The following is a 25673-nucleotide window of genomic DNA, read 5'->3' as shown; positions in this document are numbered from 1 at the left end:
TTTTGTCTGTTTGTACGCGTGTACTTAATGATTATTTAGTGCTTCACGCTTTGCTTTTCGATCATTTCAATGTAATTAAAATTAGACCTACATATGTATCAATTGACGTAACTAATCAATCACACTGAATTGGTGACAAATCGAATGGTAATCATGCAATTGATTAGCTCTGTTAATCGAACACTTATCGAGATGACTTTTTTTTTTTAGAATTCTCGGTTTTCACTTTTGAATCATGAGAGATGAATTATGATTGACTGATCTGATAGGTCACCAGAGCAGAACGTAGAATGGAGTGTTGTTAGATCCTATATGCAGTGATTGAATGAAACAATTGATTGGTGTAATTTAATTGGATTGCGCTGGTTTAATTTTGCAATTCCAAGTGCATGTTGCCTTGTTAAGACTTACATTTTTTTTTACATTATTTCATATATGTTTTTTTTAACTGAATCACCTGCTCGATATTTACACGCGAAAAGTGAAAGAATCTGCGCTTCTGTCGTGACAATAGATAATCTCATCCACAGAAGTCGAAAATTAAAGTTTCAGAATTCAGTCACCTTCTAAAAGAAGTAGTTGTTAAATTTTAATATTTTAAAAATATGATCAAACTGCTCCAAGAAAGACGTATACCTTCAGAGATCACCAGAACGTCTATAACAAGTGTAAAAAAATCCTAAAGTAAGTTCCTTAAAGTCCTGACAACAAAAGTAATAAAATACACGGTAACAGAACAATGATTCTTCTCCAAAATAAACTAAAAAGTCAAACAAAAAGGTTGTTCTTCTCAATAAAATGAGGTAAATTGAATTTAGTATTCCCTTTTGTAATGAAAATTTAGAATAATGACCTCCGTTTTTAAACGCTTTGAGCATGTTCATCCATCTTCATGTTGATTTGTCCATGAAACATTGGAAAATCATGGGAGTATCATTATCTAAATTGAGTTAATGATAACTCATTTTCACTATAAATATGATAAAAAAATAGTATTTTTGTTGCAGTTTAACATTGATTTTAAATGTAAAGTTTAGTTTGAAAAGAATGTAAAGAAAAAAAATGTGCTACCCAAAATACATTTTATGTTACCTTTAAGACATTTCTGAGACTGTCCGTGTAAAAATCAGGAAGACCCTATGATATGGGTGGCACAGAGTAAATTGTTTTCCATTCATTTTTTTTGTTCCCCAATGTAATGCATATATCATATATTTTTCAAATAGTATAAAGTTTGTTTTTTAAATCAACAGTGGATGGCCCAGAAAATCATCTTAAAGTTTCATTACAATGCAACCAGATTTTGCTCAAATCAATGAGTTATCACCCTCTCTTCAATGAATTTCAATGCTTTTTATGTAACTAAGTTCTCTTTTATCGTTGAAGTCAATCAAAAACTAACTTTCAACATTGAGAAAGAATGCATTTATGAAATGAGATCGATGAAAAAATTTGAAAACCAAATTTGTCAAGTGTGCCTCCCACTGCCTGGTTTTTGCATGAACAATTTCTTAAATTTATATTATACTCTCCGAGTCGTGCAATTTTACACATACATTTAAGTTGACACGTTATTAATGATATAGCAACGGAGCATTACTTTTCGAATTTATTGCATTATCTCTGAAAATGACAAAAATATCTCCATTAAGTATGGTGAATGCAATAGCAATATTTTATTTACAATGCAAAGTATTATTCACACATGACCACGCATTGCTTTATTGCCAATTTAAATTAATTAAGCCAAATCATCTTGTATTGGGCAACGGTAGACATAACACCTGCTGTTCATTTTCCAAGGTCAAAGTATTTGATCTAAACTAGAGTAAGTACAATATCCAACCATAGTTCGTATGTAAACGCTTGTTTGGATCAAGGATGCACCAGATTGCTTGAAGATAAAACTCCTTTTTAGAAAAAAGAGACATATAGCCTAAGAATCCGTTAGCGATATCAAAGAACGTTTTGAAGTCGTCATATGGTCACCCAAGTTTCTGTTGAAAAATTCCTCTTGTCAGTTGCACATCAAAAGGACAACATCACTCCGATATGTCTCTTAACGAATTTGAGTCTCAGGAATTTAAAAATATATGTATTCTTAATTTCCAGTTCTTTACTTTGAACCATAATGTTAACCACTGTTTAAATAAAGTAAAATAATATATACATGTACAATATTCTAAGGAGAAAATGTCTCTTGGTATATAGCAGCAGTTCTTTGGTTAGTATTTAGTCTTTTTCTTGGTTTCATCCCTTAATTATTGCGATAAGTGAAACACTTGCTGTTCACATCATATCATCAGATCTATACAGGAACTGTTTTAAAGGTTCGTACGTAGATATAAGAGTAATCAAGTTAATCAAGATTCTAGCGGACATCAAAAGAGTGTAATCCAGGTACAAAGACCAGACATGGAAAACAGACACACTGAACAAAGAACATAAAATAACCAAATAATACATACAGAATAACAAAAATAATTGAGCAACTCGGACTCCACTAAAAACTGGGAACATGGACCGGTAGAGTAAGCGTCCTTTCTGTGCAAATTGAATACATACAGAAAAACTTGTCTAAACTAACCCTGAATAATCTAAAAACCTGTCTAAACCAAATCCGGAATAATCTAAAAACCTGTATAAACCAAACCCTGAATAATCTAAAAATCTATATAAACCAAACCATGAATAATCTAAAAGCCTGTCTAAACCAAATCCGGAATAATCTAAAAACCTGTCTAAACCAAATCCGGAATAATCTATAAACCTGTCTAAACCAAATCAGGAATAATCTAAAAACATGTCTAAACCAAATCCGGAATAATCTAAAACCCTGTCTAAACCAAATCCGGATTAATCTAAAACCTTGTCTAAGCCATATTTTTTTTTAAAGTCGCTTTATATCAATATAAATTTTGAACCTTTGTTAATCGAATACCTGTCTTTATAGAATAAATTTTAAAGTCCAAAAGGATATGGTTTTGACAGTTTTTCACGACATTGATAAAATGGATCTCGTTCTAGTTTTGAAACTTCTCCGCACTTTTTTCTTAATCGTGATAATATTTTATGTCAATTATAGGCGAACGCTCGACATAATTATCTTAACTATTGCGAAAAATTATCGTGGATTTTTTAGATAAAATTGTCATTTATGTCGACAAAATCCCAAATTATCACGACTTTTCGAGATAATTTTTCGCGACTTTTATTTACTTATGTAATTATCGTTTTGGCAAAATCAGATGTATCGAACTGCATCGAGTCGTATATCACTACAATCCCGGTAAATATTTCCTTTCTGCATCCGATTTTAATTAAAGTGGAAGAAATGCCTTATTAGTTCCAATTGTCTTCAGAGTATATTTCAAAGTTAAAAAAAACATATATTATGATTGTGTCAGGAACCTTATATATATATCTATATTTAACATTTAGTCATAGTCCTAACTAGTTAATAGTTATATTAAATGTCTGTCCCTGTAAGTATCAGGCAATAGGTGAAACATGGTATGAAGAAAACCATCATTTTTATGGATTAATCTGCCTATTAGCATCTTCAGAATCAAGGAAAAAAAGACAATATTTTCCATATATCATTTTGGATTATAATTGCATTGAAATGCACTGAAAATATACACTTCGAGGGCAGATAACTCTGTCAAAAACGTGATTTTTCGAACATTCTAATGAAAATTTCTGAGCAAAGCCAGTGATGCAGTGATCAAATCATGGTCTTTTCAAATATTGAAAGTATCCTTGAGTGATATTACTTTATCAGATCGGTGGGGGTTTGACATGCATGTTTCTGATTTTTTTCCCCATTTTGTCTGATTCTTACAAACACTTACACTTAAGAGTATTAAATTTACCGCCATGTTCAGTTTTTCTTCTCATGATTTTTAAAGTTCATATTATTTTTTATCCTTGCATACAAATGACCTTTTAACCACAATATAAGCAGTTTTCGCTAACTCAACGCACAGTTATTATGATAGACAAACACCATGAATGCAGTTCTTAAAACTATCCTAGGAGATAAGATTGACACATTGTGTAAGTCTGACATGGACACCCCGTATCGTATTGACATATTTTTCGAAACTTGTATCAAGTTTACATGTAAGTCTTTTGAAGACCCTCAATTCAAGATTATTATCAGAATATAATACTAGTAGCATTAAAACCTGATTTTTCAACGCTGTATACCTCTGTAATGGAAGTGACTGTTCATATGTAACCATGGTTTTGCTATTATCACGAGATTATCATATGATTTCGTTATGGATATAAACAGTAGTGAGCAGAGCTCGGCGTTTTACGTTTAACTGTTGAGTCTCTGTATTTTACGTATGCTTAATATATTTGATAACGAGATTGAGTTGATAACATAAGTAACAAACGTCTCAATGATTGGTCAATTCAGTCGGCATTTAGTATTAAAGCGAGTGTATCGGCGCGGCTTATTGTTTCTTCTATACATAGCCATTAAGGTGTGTCTCTACGCTTTAAGACTGTTACAGTCTGTACCTTCTTTGCTGGTTATGCCGTTTTCTCATAGAGAAATTCCGAGAGAATGCTTTGGTTTAAATTTATTTGGACCTTTCGGGTTGTTTATATAAATCATTTCTGGTTTTCTGTCAAGATACAAATATGGCGCAGTATCAAACGTTTAGGTGGTAAGGTTAATAAAAGCCAGTCACTTTCAGTTGCATTGCCATACCGGTTAATTTTGAAGTTGTTAAGCGTTATGCATTTATAAGCGATATGCACCACTGTTTTATATTAAAGGCTTTGTACTTGGTCAAATAAACTATGTGTTTCTAAAAAGAGTTTTTAATTACACAGTGCAACAGTTACAAAAACCAGCGCACGAACGTACCACACAACAGGGTGTCTTAATAATGTTATTTAGTCTGAATATAAGTAGTTGATATAGACACGTAAAATCTAGAAAAGCGAATACATTATTGAATGTTCGAACATTTCGAACATTTTCCATCATTTATTAAAAGAAAAGAATAACACTCTAGTTATATGGTAAATTGATATTGCTATTTTCTTAGTCAAATTTCAAAGTGTTTACTGGCCATTATTATCTCTGAGAAACTTGCACACACAAAAGTCTCCCGTTACACTTCTATTCCTCATACCCAGTTAAAATTCCGACTCAAAAACATTATAAATTGTTGATTTTCCAAAAAAAATAGTACACCTAGATATAACTATATAGTTCTTGGTTGAGATTCCTCATTCTTTGTAAAAAATAATTCCAAATCATCTCCCAAATATATGGAAGATGTTTTCAAAATGCTGGAATTTTTGATCGACAACATATTTGTCCAGTGTGGTGGATGCGTTTTTCAACAAACGGTCGGCATTCCAATGGGAACAAATTGTGCTCCTCTACTTGCTGACCTATTCATAGCTGATCTGATCCGAAAAAAAGTTCATCGTTTAGCTAGATCCTTTAATCAGTTCCCGCTATATAAATGACGTACTGTCGTTAAACAATCCTAGTTTCGGGGACTTGATACATCGCATCTACCCCAAATAACTTGAGATAAAGGATACAACAGATACTGTGACGACAGCCTCATATATTGACCTACACTTTGAGATTGATGGTAAAGGAAAATTGTTGACCAAACTTTACGACAAACTTGATGACTTTTCATTCAGAATTGTCAAGTTTCCCTTCATCTGTGACAAGATTCCTTCATCACCTGCTTGTGGAGTTTTCGTATCACAACTCATACGTTACGCCAGAGCTTACAATAACTACGCAGATTTTTTGTATCGCGCTATACTTCTTAGAGTTAGGCTTCTAGAACAGAGCTATGTTGCTACAAGATTGAAGTCATCACTACTGAAGTTTGATGCTCGCCATCATGAACTCGTGGATCGTTACGATGTATCCATCTGCACCAGGAAAACTGATTTGTTCATCGTGTAATAGTTTTCCTTTTCTCGATTGTCTACCCCAGACTTGACTTTTTTTGAGCAACTCGGCGGGTGTTTCTAGAAAAACAGAGGACGCTTACCCCACCGATGCACCAGGTCCATGCTCCCAGTTTTTAGTGGACTCCGAGTTGCTTATTTACTTTTGTTCTTTGTTGTGTATGTCTGTTTTCTATATTTGGTCTTTGTCTCTGGATTATATTCTTTTGATTATCGCTAGAACCTTGGCTCCCTTGATTACTCTTTAATTTGATGGTAAAACGGCACGTTATTCCATACCTTTTTCTTTACTGCTGTATAGCCCAGACCTGTATTATAAAATTACAGGTCTGTGTGTGTAGTAAAGGCAGGAACTTTTACGTATTACATACACTCCCAGGTGATGGAAATGTTATCTATATATATCTGGTTACTTGTCTGTATCGGTATACAACTATTTATTGAAACTTTTCGCATGATATAGTTTATACGGAGAGTTTTTAAAATGTGAAAAAAGCGTGTTGGCTTACACGTAGAAATCGATGGTAAAGGAAAACTATCGAGCAAACTTTACGACAAACATGATGACTTTTCATTCAAAATTGCCAACTTTTCTTTCATCTGTGGCAACATCCCTTAAGCTCTTGCGTATGGAGTGTTTATATCACAACTCATACGTTATGCCAGAGCTTGCTGAAAATACGCAGACTTTTTGTATCGTGCTCGAACTCTAACAAATAGGCTTCTGGAACAGGATTATGTTGATAAAAGATTGAAGACATCCTAAAAAAAGTTTTATGGTCGTCATCATGAACTCGTGGATCGTTATGGTGTATCCATCTGCACCATAAAAACTGATTTATTCAACGGGTCATAGTTTTCCTTACCTGGTTTGTCTACCTAGGACTTGACTTTTTATGAACAACTCGGCAGGTGTATCTAGAAAAGCAGAGGAAGCTTATCCTACCGTTGCAACTGGTCCATGCTCCCAGTTTTTAGTGGAGTCCGAGTTGCTCATTTGCTTTAGTTACTTTATGTTCTTTGTTGTGTCTGTTTTCCATGTCTGGTCTTTATCCCTGGATTACATTCTTTTGATTACCGATATAACCTTGGTTCCCTTGATCATTCTTTCATGTACCGTACCAAATGCCATAGTTAAGGGAAAACTTATTTGTAGATTTTTGAACTTTCAATTTGAAAACTTCATTATACAAATGAAAGAGTAATCAAAGGGACCAAGATTCTAGCGGAAATAAAAATAGTGTCATCCAGGGACAAGGACCATGGAAAACAGACGCACACAAAGAACAAAAACAAAATCAACCATAATAATACGTACACCGCAACAAAAGAAAATGAGCAACTCGAGACATTTTCTTTGGAAACTAATTTCTGAAATCGGCCAAACCCACGAAGACCAGGACTGTGGGTACCACACAAACAATATACTTTTACCATATCCCTTATCAATGTTGTTTATTTTAGTTTTTGTTCCATTTATTAAAATGATCAGTGTTCGTGGTTTGTTGATTTTATAAGAGCATCTACGATTTTAAGGGACAGTGTTTACTTTGGAACTTGTCATTTTTATGGACGGAAAAAGGAAATTTGTTCCTAATGAATCTTGACTGATGCCAATACTCAAATTAGGTAACAAAAGTAAAGTCTGTTATACCAAAATGAATTTTATTATGACAAAAGTAACTTTTTTCCACTGAAAGATAGCTTTATATGACAAAATTAAAATTTGTAGTATCTTATAAATTTTGTTAATCTGAACTCATTTTTGTTGAACAAAACTCACTTATGTTTGTACAAAATTGACTTTTGAATACAAAACCACAAGAGTCCCATTCGACGCCCCTTAATTCGATGAAATGCTTTGATTTAAAATTTAGGTAAGCATTTTCTACCTGTTTTTTTTTGTTATACCAATCATTTATATTGCAAAAATTTCCATGTGCTTTTCATATTTGCATAATTTCTCTAGTAGAACTACACCTAATATTTCATTACCATATGATTATTTATATTATAATTGATTAATTGATTTCAGTTTTATATCCTATGGAAGTTTTATGATGCATATCAGGACCAGAACGATTGACCAATTGAAAGGCCCTGCCCTGTACTCGTCCGGCACGTTGAGCAGGATTTTATTTGTACCCGCCCTCAAAAGCAACACCCTACAGATAGGCATGTCACTAGTTCCGACATATTATTCTGCCTCCGATCCAACTAGTCGGCACTTTAACTACTTAAATACCGCGTATAAAGTGGAGAAGCAGTGACCATTTTTAAAGTTTATAGTGTGACTTACCCGGGGGTCGATCCCACGACCTTACACGAGACGAGCACATTGTCCTCAGTCAACCGAAGTGGGATATTATAATCGACAATACAATTTTAAAGTTCGCATTTTGGACGATGAACAGTTGTGTCGGAGACCAACATCTAATCACTGACTTGTTGCCATAAACGCGTGCGTAAATTATCCTTTAAAGGGAATTTGTTTCATCAACTATGAAGTGACGATTGTAATTTAAAAACAACCTGGTATTTGTTTCTCCTCTATAATGAAGGACGATGAGAGAAGTGTTGACGCAAATAAAAATAAGTGTGACATTCAAAAATTAGCACCTTAAGAAACAAAAACAGGATGATAAGAAACCATGTTCAATATTAAAACGTGGTTTCAACCATTGCGAATCATCTAGAAGCTTGAAATTGTAAGTTGGCTTAACTTTCTAAATATCTAAAGAGTTTATTATCATATTTTGCAATAACGGTCAGTTATACGTTTTTTTACCCTGTAGCTATGTCAATAATAGCTATTGGATACATTTAAAGAAATAATAGGCGCATATCTTGATAGGAATCAAACATTTTAAATATGATTAAATTTAATAAGCGTATTTTTAAATAAGATATGCTAGTGTCTTTATGGCAAAATAGAACCATCACAAATCGAGTAAAACCGTGAAAAGAGCACTGCCAAATTTGCATTTACTGCTTTGCTAGACATTAGCCATGTCAACAAAGGAGATGGGAAGTTCAAGGCTTTTTTTTGGCCTATAATGCAACTGAAAATTGATCATCATGCGTTAACTGTGTTTATTGTGAATTTAGGGATTTGAATCAATAAAAATTGAGAAAATATACAGGCTACCTGTTTTTATTATTGCAATTAAGTTGTTTTATGGGTCAATATTATGAAATATATAATTATTCATTCAAATCTGCCTGCTCTTACGAGATAATTAACATTGAAAACCCAACGGATTATACTGTATTTAAGTGTCATTTACAAAGCTATCTTCCTTAATTTTGAAATCTACAGTGCATTCTATATATTTTTATCAAGACTTTTGTCAGCAAGTAACTTTAGTGGTACTTGTGTAAAAATAGTAAAGAGCCATATGAGTCTTTATAAAAATCAGACAGGAAGTGATTCGTGCATGTCGAAAACCCACCGAATCCAGTTTTATTCCTTGTTCAGAAAACGTTATAGATCACATAACCAGTCTTAGTTTTTCATTTTGGGTTTGTGCTTTTGAAATAAAATTTTTATAGTTAGTACATGAAATTTGCACTTTACCAGAATTATCGTTCATGATTTGGTTTTATTTGGATGATTTTAGTGTGATGTTAAACTGTAGATTTCCGCTAGGATCTTGTGTTCCTTTGATTAATCTTTCTCAAAAGTACAGATCTATATGAAGAAAGAACTATTGTCACATAAAAAAATATAGCATATGTAGACTAAAAAAGCATCATCTGATCCATGCTGCTACTTGTAGTACTCAAGGTTTTCAAAATTTCTTGTTTATTTAAATAGCAGTCTTTATAAAAAATCAGACAGGAGGTGATTCATGCATGTCAACAACCCACCAATTTCAGTCTTATTTCTTGTTCAGAAACCGTTATAGAACACATAATCAGTCTTACATGTAGTTTTACATATAGGAGTTTTGAGATAAAATGTATATTGATTTTAAATGACATAACACTTTTCAAGAATTATCTTTCTTCTTTTGGTTTGATTCGGTTGATTTTAGTGGGAGATTGAAGTGTAGTTTTCTCAAAAGTGCACATCTAAATACAGAAAAAGCTATTGTCACATAACATTATAGCATATGTAGACCAAATAAGCATTTTTTGATCCACGGGTTTTTCTACACCAAGAATCAACATAAAAGGCAGTGTCTGAATTTTATATGGACAGGAACTTAATTAGCGCTCTATAACTATTCATCACGTTTCTTCAATTGATTCATCGCTGCATATTTACACCTTAACACTGATAGATTTTTTGCCATACACTAGTTTATTTTGTTGTTGACAAAACTCTAAAATACTGGAAATCGTATTCATAAATGGACAAAACGATCTCTTATTTTGAAAGGTCATGGACATTTACCAACAGAAAGTAAAATCTGCCTAAATCAAACCTTATGGTTATGAAATTGGCTTTGATTAATCAAGAGTAATTAATAGGGAAATCGAAATTTTCCAAGACAGGAACAAAAATGTACACACACAATAAAGAACAAGAAGTTTAAAAGAATAACACTTACAAAGAAACAAAAGTAAATGAACAACCCCGGCTCCATTAAAACCTGGGAGCATGGACCAAATGCATTGGTCGGGTCTTCTTCATTTCTAGAAACACCCACCAAATAACTCATAAAATGTCACGTTCGGGATATACGAAAGAGGAAAGGGAAACTATAACAATGTGAACAAGTCGGTTCTCATTGTGAATATGGATACACCATGTTTTGTAGACTTTAATCTTGTAGCAACATATCCCAGTTATAAGAGGTCTAGCATGGTAAAATATTCAGGGTGGTTTAGGCAAGCTCCGGCATAACATATGAGTTGTGATATGAAAACTCAATACGCAGGCGCTTAAGGTTCAAAGTACATTTAAATTAATACAAAGGGACTTTAAAACGTGTCTAGTTAAGAGAGGTTTTAAATCCTGTAAACGAAAAAAGTGTTTACATGTTTTCGTATTCATGCTTGGCTACCAGTTTATCAATAACTTCTACGCATTCATCAGTAAGAATTTACACTTAGCACCAACAGATCCAATATCATGAATATTTTGGACAAATGCTATTAAACTTAGCTACGCCCCGTAACTTCCGTTTCTGCTGATCTGACGTTAGCAAACAAAAACAAAAAAAAAAAAAAAAAAAAAACACACACACACTAAGTACCAACCGATGCGATATCATGAATATTTTGGACAAATGATATTAAATTTAACAACGATACATTACCTACGTTTCCAATGATCTAATGTTAGAAAAATAATTTTATCTGTAAGCCACACATTGAATTTTCCAAGTTGTTTGAATTACATATGGTTGCAATTGCAATGATGAAATTATGGCATTGGCATTTTGACGTGTAACTTTCTTGAAGTAATACTGTAAAAAAGAACGATACATCATTTTTCAAATATCTAAAACAAAGCGCAGACTATTGTGAAGGTATCGGAATCCTCAGATATTGGTTTGTAGCTTATTTCTCCCTAATCTATAATTAACCACGTAACAAAAAAAAAAAAACAAAAAAAAAAAAAAAAAAAAAAAACCCGGATTGTGCTGGAGCAATCAGAATAGCTTTATACATTTCCCATTTGTCTCCGCGTTTCTATAGGAGCTCGGAAACCAACCTTGTAGGGTTGGTGTTAACGATGTTCACTTAGTGTTAATTTAAATAACTGTTTTCTTATATTCAAGTCTGTACTATATACCTGTAACATTCTATTCCTTATGAACTTCTTGAATGAAATATAAACAACCGATAAAAGGATATTAATGAAATTCGTGAATTTTTTAATCCCATTAATGATCCTTTTTGAATAAATTACAATAAATTTAGCTAACAAGTTTTGCTTTATTGTGAGTGACATGGTTTTGCATGATTGATTTAATTTACTTTAGAAATATTATACCTCTTTGTGATTTATTTTTGAACGAGAAATTAGGTTTCACACTGACAGCAGTTCGAACCTATCTTTTCGCCTTCTTCAACATTTGTCACATCACACTATTTAATTGTTATCAAGAACCTTACCACGAGTTGAATAGCTATAATTTGATTTCGCGATCATTCTAGCCATCTTCATTATCAGATAAAGTGCAAAATACTTTAATAAACAAGTTGATCTTTAAAGAAAATTTGAGCTTCGCGGGTGTGTTAAGGAGAAATGTCATAAATTGTCATATTTTCATCTACGAAAACGAGCTACTATTGAACTCATCTATCGTCGAAATTCATATTCCTGCAGCAGTGTTCAGGTAAAATAAAATATTCCCTTTGAAATGAAGTTTAAATCAAGTAAATCGACATAGCGCATGACACTGCACTTTTGCATTTTCTAAACCATATAAATTTTCAAATAACGGCGACATTGAAACAAGCGCACTGGCGACCTCAGACACGTTGACATGTGACGGATACGTATGAATAGACCCTTTTGTGCTAACGTTGGGGTAGTCGATGAGCACGCGTAGAGCATGCTCAATATATACTTCCGCGAGGGAAATTCTTTTGTTCTACCTAAGCTCTACCTCTCGGAAGTGTATATTGAGCATGCTCACCAACTTACCACAAAAGGGACTATAACCGATTTAGTTGTGATAGCAAACTACGCTTATATTTTGACAAATAAAAACATTTTTCATTGACTATTGCAGTTATTTATAAAATAATTTGCAGAAAGTCAATAACCTGTGTTTAAGATGTCCTCTTTTTCTGCTGAACAAAACATGGTTACCCCGCCCCTTTTGTATGGTATCTTAGAAAATATTCCATATCCAATTATTTCTTGGCAAGATTTCCTTTCATTTAAAATTTGTTATGATTCTCCGAAATCTGCATAAATGAACACAGAAAGTTTTTTTTTAGGATAACTAAAGTATGTAGCGGCTCAGCATTTGGTGTAAATGTGATTTGTTTTATACATTGCATGAGTTACATATATAATTTGAACTATCTTACGTACTTATTTTATAAGGAACAAGAGGTATCATCATAGATGTTTGAAGTTGATGAACAATTTGTCAACTAAGAAGAGACAACATTGTGGTGCTTTTGCTCCATACAAAAATAAAATAGTTATACATGTACAATTCAAAATGCAATTTGATAGTGACTTTGACATACCCCTCCCCCCCCATGTTTATAAAAGTTACTTGAAGAGGGTTCATAATTAGCTTTCTTCATCTATGAACATTAAAACAGACCTTGAAGTACGTTCATAGCCATATTATATATGCATTCATATACATGAATTATGGTAAGTAAATGCTTCCTTCTGTTAACTTTACATACAGTTCTTGAAATCAAAATTGAATCCTGCATCTAAGTTCCAGGGAATATTTATGAACAAATTAAAAAGTCAAATTTCTGGTCAATCTCAGCTGAAAACTGTTGATGTTTGGTAATATTCCAACTCGAGATTCCATACTGTCACCAAAGTGATTCAAATAGCAACCATTAGTAAGGTTGTCCTGCCGTCTATGAGTTTGAAGCGTGGAGTTGGGAAATATCTCTGTCTGTACATCACTACATAAATATTCGTTTTAAAAAAATGCTAGGGCTAAGTGTTTACACATGTACATGTACATGTATTTTCATACATTAGTTCAATGATTTTCTCTTATATAATATGGCTATGAACGTACTTCAAGGTCTGTTTAAAATTCATAGTTAACACAGGCATGATTTACAGGAATGATCATGCTTCTTCAATTTTCCGAGTTTTCAACTTTTATTCAGATTAAGATTGCAAAAGGAAAGGCATGATCTGATTTTAAGACTGAACACATTTTGAACATGTACTGTAAACAAAATTCCCTGCAAAATATTTATGATATGAATTATGTTCTTTTTAACATTTTATTTTCAAAATAATTATGTATACATAACAATATTAAGTGTTAGCACAATTATAGAAAGTTATGTTAATCACATTGATCAGTGTACCTGTCCTATAGGATATTATTCCATTAACTCCCCCATCCAGTCATTAGAATGCAGTTAAAACACAATTTGACAAAACTTATTTCAAATGCAATTTGAAATATTGCTGCTCGGGCGTTAAACCCCAACAATCAATCAATCAATGTATATCACTGATACATCCAATTTCAATGTACATGTATAATGTACACATGAATTATGGTAAGTAAATGCTTCCTTCTGTTAACTTTACATACTTTTCTTGAAATCAAAATTGAATCCTGCATCTAAGTTCCAGGGAATATTTATTAACAAATTAAAAAGTCAAATTTCTGGTCAATCTCAGCTGAAAACTGTTGATGTTTGGTAATATTCCAACTCGAGATTCCATACTGTCACCAAAGTGATTCAAATAGCAACCATTAGTAAGGTTGTCCTGCTGTCTATGGGTTTGAAGCTTGGAGTTGGGAAATATCTCTGCAAAGACAGTAAAATTCAAATTAGCATGTCTGTAATGCCATTAAATTACTTGTCAGTCATTTAAAAAGCCACACGTACGCCCGCGCGGGTTAAAATGAATTAAATAATCAATTTCACGTGTCACTGAATGTTATTGAAAGGAAAACAACATTTACATCCCTGGTTAGATAGTCTGTTTAAAAGAAGTATTATTACAAGTTGATTAAAATTATTTAAAGAAGATTATATAAACAGACATTTACTAGTATCAATTTACAAATATGCGGTCGGGGTGTAATATATTTATCATTCCAATACACTTCGGCAGATGAAGATTTTTTAAACTGATCACGATAGTTGCTCGATATATGTTGGTAGGTCAGTGATGAATGAACCCCGGCCCAGTCGCTCCCGAACATAGTTACAACCGTCTTTTACTAAAACAAAGAGAATTTAAGGTACAACTTACCTAAAGTTGGAGAATTGTTTTACTGTTAACATGTATGACTTCAGAATTCGTCGATGATTGAAGTGTAATGTCTCGGTAAATGACGTCTCATTTGTTTACTACAGGTGTTCTGACGTTTCAAGTTTCTCTGTGACGTCAACATCGATACAAAAAATGCTGCCGGTTTTGTTATGTTGTCTTTATTAAGATGAGGGTTTATTCAATCGTTAATATCATAGATTAAAAGAACTGAGGACTTCATTTAACACTAAAAATATTCTTATGTGTTATTTACAAAGATTTTTTACTACCGGAAAAATTCTCCGAACTTAAAACGTCATGTATTTTGTGCGTGATCAGACGTCAACCAGCAAACTCCAAAGCAGCTCCAGTTCCGTACCGTTGACGTTCCTCCACTAATCACTGTATTCTGGAAGGGCAAATGTAGTGCAGGCCTGGAAGAGACCAATGCTCCGGAGTTTGGTCAGCCAGATGTACAAGAAAACTCCTTAAAATACCCGCGTTTGTTCACTACAATCTACACTCGTATCTTGTTTTGATTCTATGTTACGAAGTACTTATATTTTCAATGACTAATTACAAACGTGGACAATTTTGCGTCGGGCTAATTTGGCAACATGTTTGTTTGTTTTTTTTTTTTTTAGATATAATTAGAAGTTATGACTTTCAATGAAAACTGAAAGTATATAGAATGCTTCTTGTTTCACAAATTTTTTCCAACTAGTTTTGTTCAATAAAAATATAATATCGGAAGTTCAGAAAATGTTACTTCTAAAATATCCTTTTAATGTTTTACGTGTGTTTAAAATATTTAGTTTCGGCGACTACAGTACAACAAAAAATCTGACTTAAGCTAGTGCCATTTTAATACAAATATTGGGGATTGTCAAGAATTCGGTGTAGAGAGGTTATACTGTATTTAATAATGAAAATTAAGTTGAAAGATAAAAGTTTAATTATAATGAAAATTAACCGGTGTTCAGGGCCACACATTTGATTGTATTACACAATAGTTTACTATTTTTCAAATTAATTTGGACGAAATTATCAATGTTTGTGTGAACAAATAGTTTTTTTTTTATATTGGTTTGTATATCAATCGAATAGCTGACTGAACGCGACCCATAGTACTTAACAAAACACAAAACAATAGAAAAAAATGTTCTGAAGCCTTTTTTTCGCACACATAACGCATTCAAGTTGTTTGAGTTGATGAATGTGATAAATTTGGCCATATTGTATCGTATGTTTTTTCAGGAAAAATAGAATCTGACTGAGGTGAAAGAATTAATTAAAGTAATCAAGGAAATCATGACCCTAGTAAGAAGGAATATATTCCATGGATAAATACTAGATCTGGAAACAAGGCACACAAACAAAAAAATTGAAATAACCAGAAGATTCAAAAGTATTTGAGTAACTTAAATAAAAGCCGGGAGCATGGAACAAGTGTTCCGGTATATTATGTGTCCTTTTTTTTCATAGAAACACCCGCCGAGTTACTCATGAAATAACCTGTCCATGGAAGACGAAAGAGGAAACGACATGGCTCTATAAACATTGTGTTCAATTACTGCGCATATGATATTAAGTTGGTGTTAAAATATGTTACCTACTGTGTCTTATAGTTGTTGGAAAAAAACTACATAGTTACCAAACTTCAAATTAGAAAAATAAGAATAAGCCTTGGCATACCACTGTTTCATTTTACAACAGTTGCTAATATTAATAGGATAATTTATTGGAAAGAGTGAATAACCAAAATATTATCACGAGTGCCGAAGAATGCCTAGATTTAACGAGTGCGCGGACTTTGTTCCGCGCTCGAGTTAGATCCTCAAGCGTTCTTGACACGAGGGATAACAGTTTGGTTATTCACAATAACCAATTCATTATCCTATTTATTATATAGATTTTCTTCATAATTTATCGATATTTTCAAAATGAATTTGAAATTCTGTGATTGGCGGGTTGATATAAAAGTTTTGGCGGGAGAAAGCGCTACCCGTCCAATATGTCATATGCCTATCCCAGTACGGCGTATTGGATAGTTAGTGAAAAAAGGTACATAAAATGTAATTCCGTAAGCTTCTCCATATTGACTGTTCTTGGTCCTCGGCTAGCAATATTGGACTAAGACTACATGTACGCCTCAGACCAATATGGCTAGCCATGGACCAATAACTATAAGCCAATATGGAAAACCTTACGCAATTATCCTATATTATAATAATGTAAAATATCACGTACATAGCAACACACTGCATGAAATTCTCTTCTTTGTCGGTTTAGTCTTCGGCCAAACGATGCATTTAAGTTAAAAACGGAATGTAAAATCGTTGTCGAAAATATACATAGTCTACAGGAATTTTAATCTCAACGAAAACGACATTTTGAAATACCGCGAAAATTTAAGTTACAATATTTGAAATACCTTAAAAAAGTGAGTCAAACAATAAAGTCACAATGTTTTACATATTTGATTTGATTTTTGAACTGACGCACTTATGCATCTTGTTACTACATATAGGAATTTAGCAGTTGTACAAAGTTTTCACTTAATTCCAACAAATCGTATATCTACATAGCGACATTCGCAAGTCCTCAAACTGGAAAAAAAAATCACACACATAATAAAAAAACTCATATAAAAACAGGGCACTCAATTTTAACAATGTACGCTATTCCAAATTGAACGATTAAAGAAATATTTTGTCCTTGTGTGGTCAGTATATTACAATAGAGTCTTCTACATAAGCATTTTTTTTAATCAAACCGGGATAATTCCAACCTTTCATTTTTATTTTATTTTGGCAACGTTCAATGGTTGTAAAAAAATCCTTTTTAATTCCATACCTAATATTTTAACTAAGTTTGCGTGATTTTTTTTTAAATGAATAAAAATGGCGCATATATTGCAGAATTTACAATATTTTTCATTTTATTGAACTTAATCTAAGTGTTTATAATTCGAGCAAATATTCCCGATGACCGTGGCATTTTTGGAGTCAGTGAGGTATGTTGTGTTTTATTCTTGCAGCTAATAGACAGATCAGTATAGAATCAAAAGAAACATAAACTATGCCTTGCAGTGACTGAAACAATTATATATATAACTGTAGATTTTTATGTTCGATATGAAACCTTTATTAATGTTGTATTATGTTATTTGGCTTTTCAGTTACAGAATGGCAGAATACAAGTACATCAAGAATGAGAAAAAAAGTAAAAAGATGCGAAAGAAACACGAGGAATACGCCGTTTTCCCCGATGGCGATGAAACGGATTGCTCCAGTCGAACAACGTTCTACGACCTCTGCCGTCACAGCTCCAGAAGTACGTCTTACAGTGAACAATCAAGTATCGACGAAAGTCTGAGTAAACAAAGCGAACGAAAAGGGCGATACGATGACAACCACGACGAAGTTATACGAAAATTGGCAGTGTTACCTCTGTCAACGGTAGAGGAACAGAATTCGCGTTGCTCTGTAACAAAAATGACAAAAATATCGGCAATTGATATCCAAATTACCTCCCCTGAGCCGCGATTGATGTCCACCTTTGTTCGACCGTCATGCACAACTATGATACGCGAGGATTGCACAGAACCAGATTCATCTGACAATGATGACGGGGATAAATGTAAAAAGCCAATGACACGAGCAAGACTCAATACAGATCCAATCGATCCATTAAGTATCAGACGTTCTAGCCCAAATACAATAAAACTTCCTAGCATTGATGTGATTGCTCCGAGTCCAACTTTGTCAATCCTTTCAGAACGACTCGTTATTAAAGAAGAGCGCTCAGGGTCAATGCTCCGTCCCGGAATTACTTTGAGCCCAATATCAGTGCGAACTCTGACCCCCTTGTCTTCTATGTCATCAAGTTCGACTATGTCCGACAAGTTTTCATTTACTTCCGATTCGGAAGATGGTCTATTGGGTATGCGTTCAAGGCTTTTAAATAGGTATAATGTTTTACCACCAATTTCAAGAAGTGCGTCTGATGACACAAAGGACGATGTTTTCTTTCAGTCATCAACTGGTACTAACAAGAGTAAAGTAATGATTAAAAGCAGAAAAACTAAAACAAGATCAACTGAAGAATATACCAGTAACACTTGTTCTGGTGACAGTTCCCTATTATACGACAGGAAACGTGATTCTCAGCGTTTTGCCGAAAATATGCCTAGGCGAAACGATACTGCAGCTGCAAGAAGGGAAACGCTGCAAAAGCAAAAACACACAATGAAAAACTTTGACTCTCAGAGTAAAGATTCTCCTAAACGAGAACGCAATTATCATAGTTCAAAGGGCTTAGGAAAACAATCACGTCAACAAAATTTACAAAGCACGCGCGACGGATATAAAATTGAAACAGATCGTAAACCGCCAACGAGAAAAACAACTTCTGGTTCTAGAAATTCGTCCGGAAATAAACATTTAGGTTCTCCGAAGAAAACAAAACTTTCTAAACATGATAAACTTCGACGAAAATCATTTGTAAACAAGCAACGAGAGGAATACCTTGTAAATTTTCACCGAATACATTCAACAGATTCTAGTGGGGATTCAATTTTTTCCAAAGATTCAAAACAAAGGGGAGACTCAGCTGCTAGTTCTAAAAAAGGCGCTAAAAGTATATCCGATTCCAGCGACTGTCAATCAGCAAGAAGTGAACAAACAGAATCGTCATACCTTTAATAGTTTTATTTCTAGTATATAAACATGAAGTATTAAGCTTTGTTATGCTAGGTATACCCACGTATATGGCAATCCCACAAATCAAAAAGTTGTTAACGGAAAGCAAACAAAACAGCTTTCAACGTATTCCCAATATGTAAGAGCCACATGCCAAATTTGAAATAAATCAATTAAGTGGAAGCCGAGATTTTTGTGTCATTTTATATCAAGGTACAGACCTAATTTACAATCAGTTTATCCATTGGGAGCTGAGATAATTTCAACGAAATTCGGAAGGATGGATGGGCAGAATAATGTGTAATGATCTTCCAATAATCCGCCTAATCTTTGTGTGGGGTTAATAATGTCAAAACTTAATCAGACTTAGTTCTACTGTACAATACATATTCATCTGAACAGTATACTTTGTGGATTAAAAATAACTTGATTACCAGCTTGTAAAAAAAAGTTTGATTTCATAATTTTACAAATACTTTATAATTCTGAAATGATAGAAATAACGATATTTATGATTACGAAAGTATTTATGTAATGTTCTGCCATATCATCAATAAATAAGAATTTGGATATACAAAAAATATTTAAATTTAATGTTAAGCCCAGTGCAGAAAATAGATGATGTTCATGTAAGGAAATCACTATGTTTACCATATGTGCGTAAGTCAATAGAGTCAATACATTCCTTAAAAGGTTTGATTTTCTCTCCTTTTTAATGACGAACCTATTTATTGTTTATGTTGTATTACATGGTTATAATATATAATAAAGGAAGCGGGGTTCATTCTTTGTAAATGTGTAATTGTGTATGATTACCATGTCTGTTGGGAAATGGAACATGATGTACAGTGTTAAGGTTTACAACATTTACAACGAAATAAAATATAATTCATGTTTCATAAGGAGAAAAATATTCACAATTTTGTTTCTTTTCAAAAAAATGCAAAGAACAACTTCATTTTGTGACAAAATAGATATTGGATGGTTTGGTGGCTTCTTATCACTTAAATCGAATTCCGTTTTGTTCTTGTTGTCTTTGACACTTCATTCATTACTTAAGTGCCACTCTTACTCTAGACAATCATAATTTAACTTTTTAATTTTCAAATGGAAACACTCATTATACAGAATTCATCAACAGACCTTACTGAAACCTATGTACAGAATTACTGTAAGACTTAGAAAAGAAGTATTAGAGATTGATTCAAGAACCCGGATTTAATAGGATCTTATCAGAAATAAATCTCTCCCATTCTTAGCCGGTAAGTAAAAATGCACTTGACTTATTAACTAATGGGCGAAGATTAAATTTCTGTGATAGTATTTCTGCCATTTTCTTTTTCCACGGTTTCTAAAGATTGCAAGAGAGAGACTAATTCGCCTAAGCCTATTCTCGATTTATTTTATTTCTCTACTCTTTGTAGGATAATTCAGGTTTTAACACATTCGCTGCAGCTCGCACGTTGAGAATGTAAATTTCACCATATAGAGTGGTGAAATTATTTAAAACAGTCATTACTGAAGGATAACCCCTTTACTCTCAATTTTCTGTGAACTGCATTCAATTTTCATAACTAAGTTTGTTATCGTGTCCTATTGGTACAAAAGACTCTCAGTAAATTAAATTAAAGAGACCATTAGATTATTTAACTTAATATGAAAAAATATCGAATCTCACGGCACAGGTTTTTTTTTGTTCATTGAAACAGTTTTAAATCATAACAATCATGCAATTTCTTGTTTTACAATGGATTCATAGCATGAAATGGTTCAGGTCTTGAAAAGTACATCAAAGGCAATGATACATTCATTAGTCTTTGTGTTCGTGGTTATATATTTTCACAGGGACATTTGACATTTATTACGCTCTTCGATTGCTAAAAACTTCCTTACACTTAAAACTTTAATTCTCAAAAGACTATAATAATTAAATTAAGAAATAGCATATTTCATCATCATTAGCATCAAATAAAGTTCTTAAATCTAATTTATTCAATATGGCATTAATTCTATCCCTTGTATACGTTATACACCAATCAGTGTATCAGGCAAAAAAGAAACACAAATCTATTTAAAAAACTATCATTATACTTTAAGTGCATATTAGCAAGGCGACTTCATCGTCTTGATTTTCACAGCTACATTGATGTAAAACGATGACACTTTCTACTATTCGGTTAAACTAATGTATGTTTCGTTAAGTGCGACATAAATATACTTGGTATAGTTATTACGGAACTTAAGGCAAAACATTGATTGTACGAGCTCAACAAAAAGTTGAGAATATTGTTTTTCTCTCCCTTTCAGGTATTAAGTAGCTGTCTTTGTAAGAAAAATATGATACATTCCAAAAAGGCTACAAACAAACAAACAAACTACGTAACATGAAACAAAACATATTATAAAAAAAAACAACGATTAATTTTGACGACATCCTGCCTTCTTCAAACTGATGAAAAACATTGTATCGACAGAACTTAAATTGAATTAATTCAGTAACTGTTGGTTCAATGATTATTGCTTTCAAATAGAACCAGTTGCGGATATAGGAAGAAGTGCCATTTAATGAACATTAATTGCCTGGATTTTTTTTACCCCTGAATCAGTTCAAAAATCGAGTTCCTACTAACGATGTGCCATCATTAGCATGTTGAGTTTCATTTCTCGCCAACAAATACAGATTTCAATAATAATAATAATAATAATAATAATAATAATAATAATAATAAAAACACCAATGACAGCAATTTTCAAGAAGAAAGATGAATGATGCCAACATATGTTTCTGATCATACACACGTAGATGTTATCTCGGGGTCCCAGACTTCCGAACAGCGAACCCGAATTTATATATTGGCCGGAATAAAATGGTTCTTTACAAAAACTTTCCTTTGTAGAAGTTGTTTTTTTTCTTCCGTTCATCATTGAGTCGCTGTTAGCATGCAAAAGTACCAAGTCCATATTGTTGACAGTGGTTGTGAAGTTGGAGATTTCATAATTTTGATTTCAAAAGTGATGCCTTTAACAGAGAGCGTTTTCCCCTATCATAGTTTTTGAATTCGAAAATTGTGACGTTTCCACGGCAAAAGTATTATGTCGGTATTCGGCTCCAACTTGGAGATCGAAAACTGCATTATTTCATTAGGCATTTCAGAAGGTTCCTTTGATTAGTTTGTCGATTAAGTGTCTTTCCCTGTAAGAATCGGACATTTCAGGAAACATGGTAGTAAAACTCCCCATTTTGAATGTGTTATTAGACTATTTGCGCAATGAGAATCAAGGAACAAAAAAGACACTTTTTGGTAAATTGAATTATAATTTCATTGCAATACACTGACAATGAACATTTCAAGGGCAAATAACTCTATCAAAATATCTTACGAACATTTTATTGAAAAATAGAGGAAAGATGTTGGTCTTTTTAAATTCAATCTAAATTATTTAAATAGAGTAATCATACTGGGGTTAACTTATATTGTCAGATCAGAGTTTTTGACATGCATATTTCTGATGTTTTCCCACTTTGCCTTACCCTTACAAATACTTTGGGTGCACTATACAATTACATTAAGGCGCATTGTTTCGCACACCAAGTTGACCCGGTCTTATTTTGTAAAATTTAAAAGTAAAAAAGTTAACATTTGGTGGCTATATTGCTTAAATATAGTTAAGCATTAACACATGGACAGATGGTATATATATATATGTAATGGTAAACACGTGTAATTTAATTAAAAAAATGTATCGGGAACGTTCCTGTCCCCTGATGTCTTAAGTTCTCTCCTCAACATGAGGTGGCTGATTTTCCAAATACCTTATTTCGCATGAACTTTGAGAACTAAAATTGTGAGATAATGAATCAAAATGTGTTCTTATTTTACCTTTTTCCACATCCTCCACGCATGCTCTTATTCTGTGCTAGGTTTTTAGCCTGATACTTTATAAAACATAGTATTTGGCTGTTAGATTTGGATAGGTATTCCTTATTTGTACATATACTTACACTCAGTAATATTTTGTTTCAGTAGGTTTTCCATGGCTATTGGTTTTTATCACAATAAAACATATTCACTAATTTACTTATATATTCCTTCAACCTCAACACAACAATTATAAGACAAATATGTACTTTTTTATGAAAACAAAAATCTTGCAATTCTGTGTGGACTGTCTCAGCTTTATTTCAACGAAATGAAACTAATTTTAGAATTGACCTAACCATATAATCCTACCTTACACTTAAATACCAAATAAAACATGTTGTCATGTTGAAATGTGTCAGGGAATTTGAATTAAATTTAAGTAGCCTATACATTTGTTTAAAATTAAAATATGCAATTAAAAAACAAAGACAATATAAAAAATAAGAATTATTTACAGTATCTAGATCCGGTACGCTGAATTATTATTATGTTTTAAATGTACAACCGTTTACCTATTCTTTTTCGCCCCTTTCAGCTATCACTTCCTTTTTAATGATTTTACAAACTGAAAACAAATGTAGAAGTGCAATGTTCTGTTGTAGACAGTGCTTAACTCATATTATTAATATTAAGAGAAGTTTCTTTCTATTAACAAGTAAAAAACACGTCGATTATTTTCTCGTCAGCTTTCAGCACAGAGAGACAACTTTAAATAACAAATCCAGTTCGATAATATGTATATTATGAAGATCTACAATGTGAATACTACGTAGTTTGTACACAAGTTACTTAACAGATATATTGAAGACAGCTGCCACTTGTAATTTATTTTATGGTCTACATTTACCATCAATACCAAATGATTACAAGCAACAATGGATAGTTACTGCATATCTTTCAGCGAGAGATGTAAATAATTCACAGTAGAAGTTAACCCTACTTTTCAACTGATCTTCTAAATCAATGTGAGCAATATCGTATGGGTAAAATGTATCTTGGGGATATATGATTTGTATCAAAAGGCCGGTAGCAACAACTATTTATTTTAATAAAAATGAACGAATTCTGTGCTGTGAGAAAACGCACCATTTTAATTTCTGATTTGATATCATGATCTATAATGTGGCAAGAAAGCCGGCCGATTTTTTTTATGATATTCTCTTCATCAAAACAAATACAAAACCATTTAACCATTTAATGACTTATCCTCATAAAATCGTTATTCTCCTTCAGCATCCGAATTTACATACATGTTTACCGTAAGTTGAGTTTATAATAATAATAATAATAATAATAATAATAATAATAATAATTTATTTGGATTTACTTGATCTGTTTGCGAGGTGCTGGGTGAAAATAAGTCGGTATGATTCGCAAATAGCCAGGGAAAAACAGTTTATATTTTTGCTGTCAAATGGGAAGAAGGACCATCAAAGTATTAGCAAAAAAGAAAAAAATAAGGAAGTACGCCCAGGGTAAGGGACATAACTCTTGAAATTAATGATAGGCTTGTATCATATTCAATTTCACCAAAGCCCGTCAAGCTTTCATTTGAAACAGAATGATATCAACCCAGGTTACTTTGATGCTTACATGAGATTTATCTAAAATGCTGAATACAAACGTTCAAATGATTTGTAAGAGCTCCTTATCCTAGGTCTATCTCATTAAATACATGAGAAGTCTTGATCCATACGGAAGCATTGCGTCTGTTACAGATGTGTGAAAAGGGTCCTTTAAGTAATGTCTTCATATATGCTATGATAATTATGTTTGTTCAGGAGTTTTATTCGTAAGGCCAACTCATTCAAATGTTTATTTACCCTAGATCAACTAAGAAAACAGACTGGGTAAGGTTTTTACATTTTACATTTGACGTTAGGATCATTCAATCGTGGATATAAGTTTCTTTTTTTAATAATGGAAGCTGTATTCAATTTGTTCAAAAAGGATTATTTTTCGAGATGAGAAATTATTGTTCAAGTACAAACAATGAAAATTGAGCCTTACGTGAAATTCACGTGAAAGTCAAATTAAATTAATGCAACATTTGCATGGAATTCACAGAACACGACGTTCATGTGAAGAGTGCAAATGCAACTTACCTGAACGCTCCATTTATACGAATTTCACTTTAACCGTGCCGTAAATTTCATTTGCTCAGTTGATGTGGAATTCATGTGAAATAACGTGAAA

The 25673-nt window shown here is 32.8% G+C and overlaps 1 protein-coding gene across 1 annotated transcript; it reads left to right on the top strand.

Annotated features, from left to right (window-relative positions):
* Positions 1-18039: 18039 nt before the first annotated feature.
* LOC148599735 (uncharacterized) lies at positions 18040-19557 on the top strand. The gene has a single exon (XM_088557356.1). It carries the CDS (start codon positions 18040-18042, stop codon positions 19555-19557), a length of 1518 nt encoding a protein of 505 aa, XP_088413482.1.
* Positions 19558-25673: the final 6116 nt, after the last annotated feature.

This window comes from Perna viridis, chromosome 13 (genome assembly GCF_037379345.1).
Source record: "Perna viridis isolate PV_CMFRI_1.1 ecotype Kerala chromosome 13, ASM3737934v1, whole genome shotgun sequence".
Lineage (NCBI taxonomy): Eukaryota > Metazoa > Mollusca > Bivalvia > Mytilida > Mytilidae > Perna > Perna viridis.
This window is presented reverse-complemented; position numbering and strand designations above follow the sequence as displayed.

Excerpts from the sequence above, each read along its gene's own strand:
- LOC148599735 (XM_088557356.1), top strand. The coding sequence starts at position 18,040 with ATGGCAGAATACAAGTACATCAAGAATGAGAAAAAAAGTAAAAAGATG.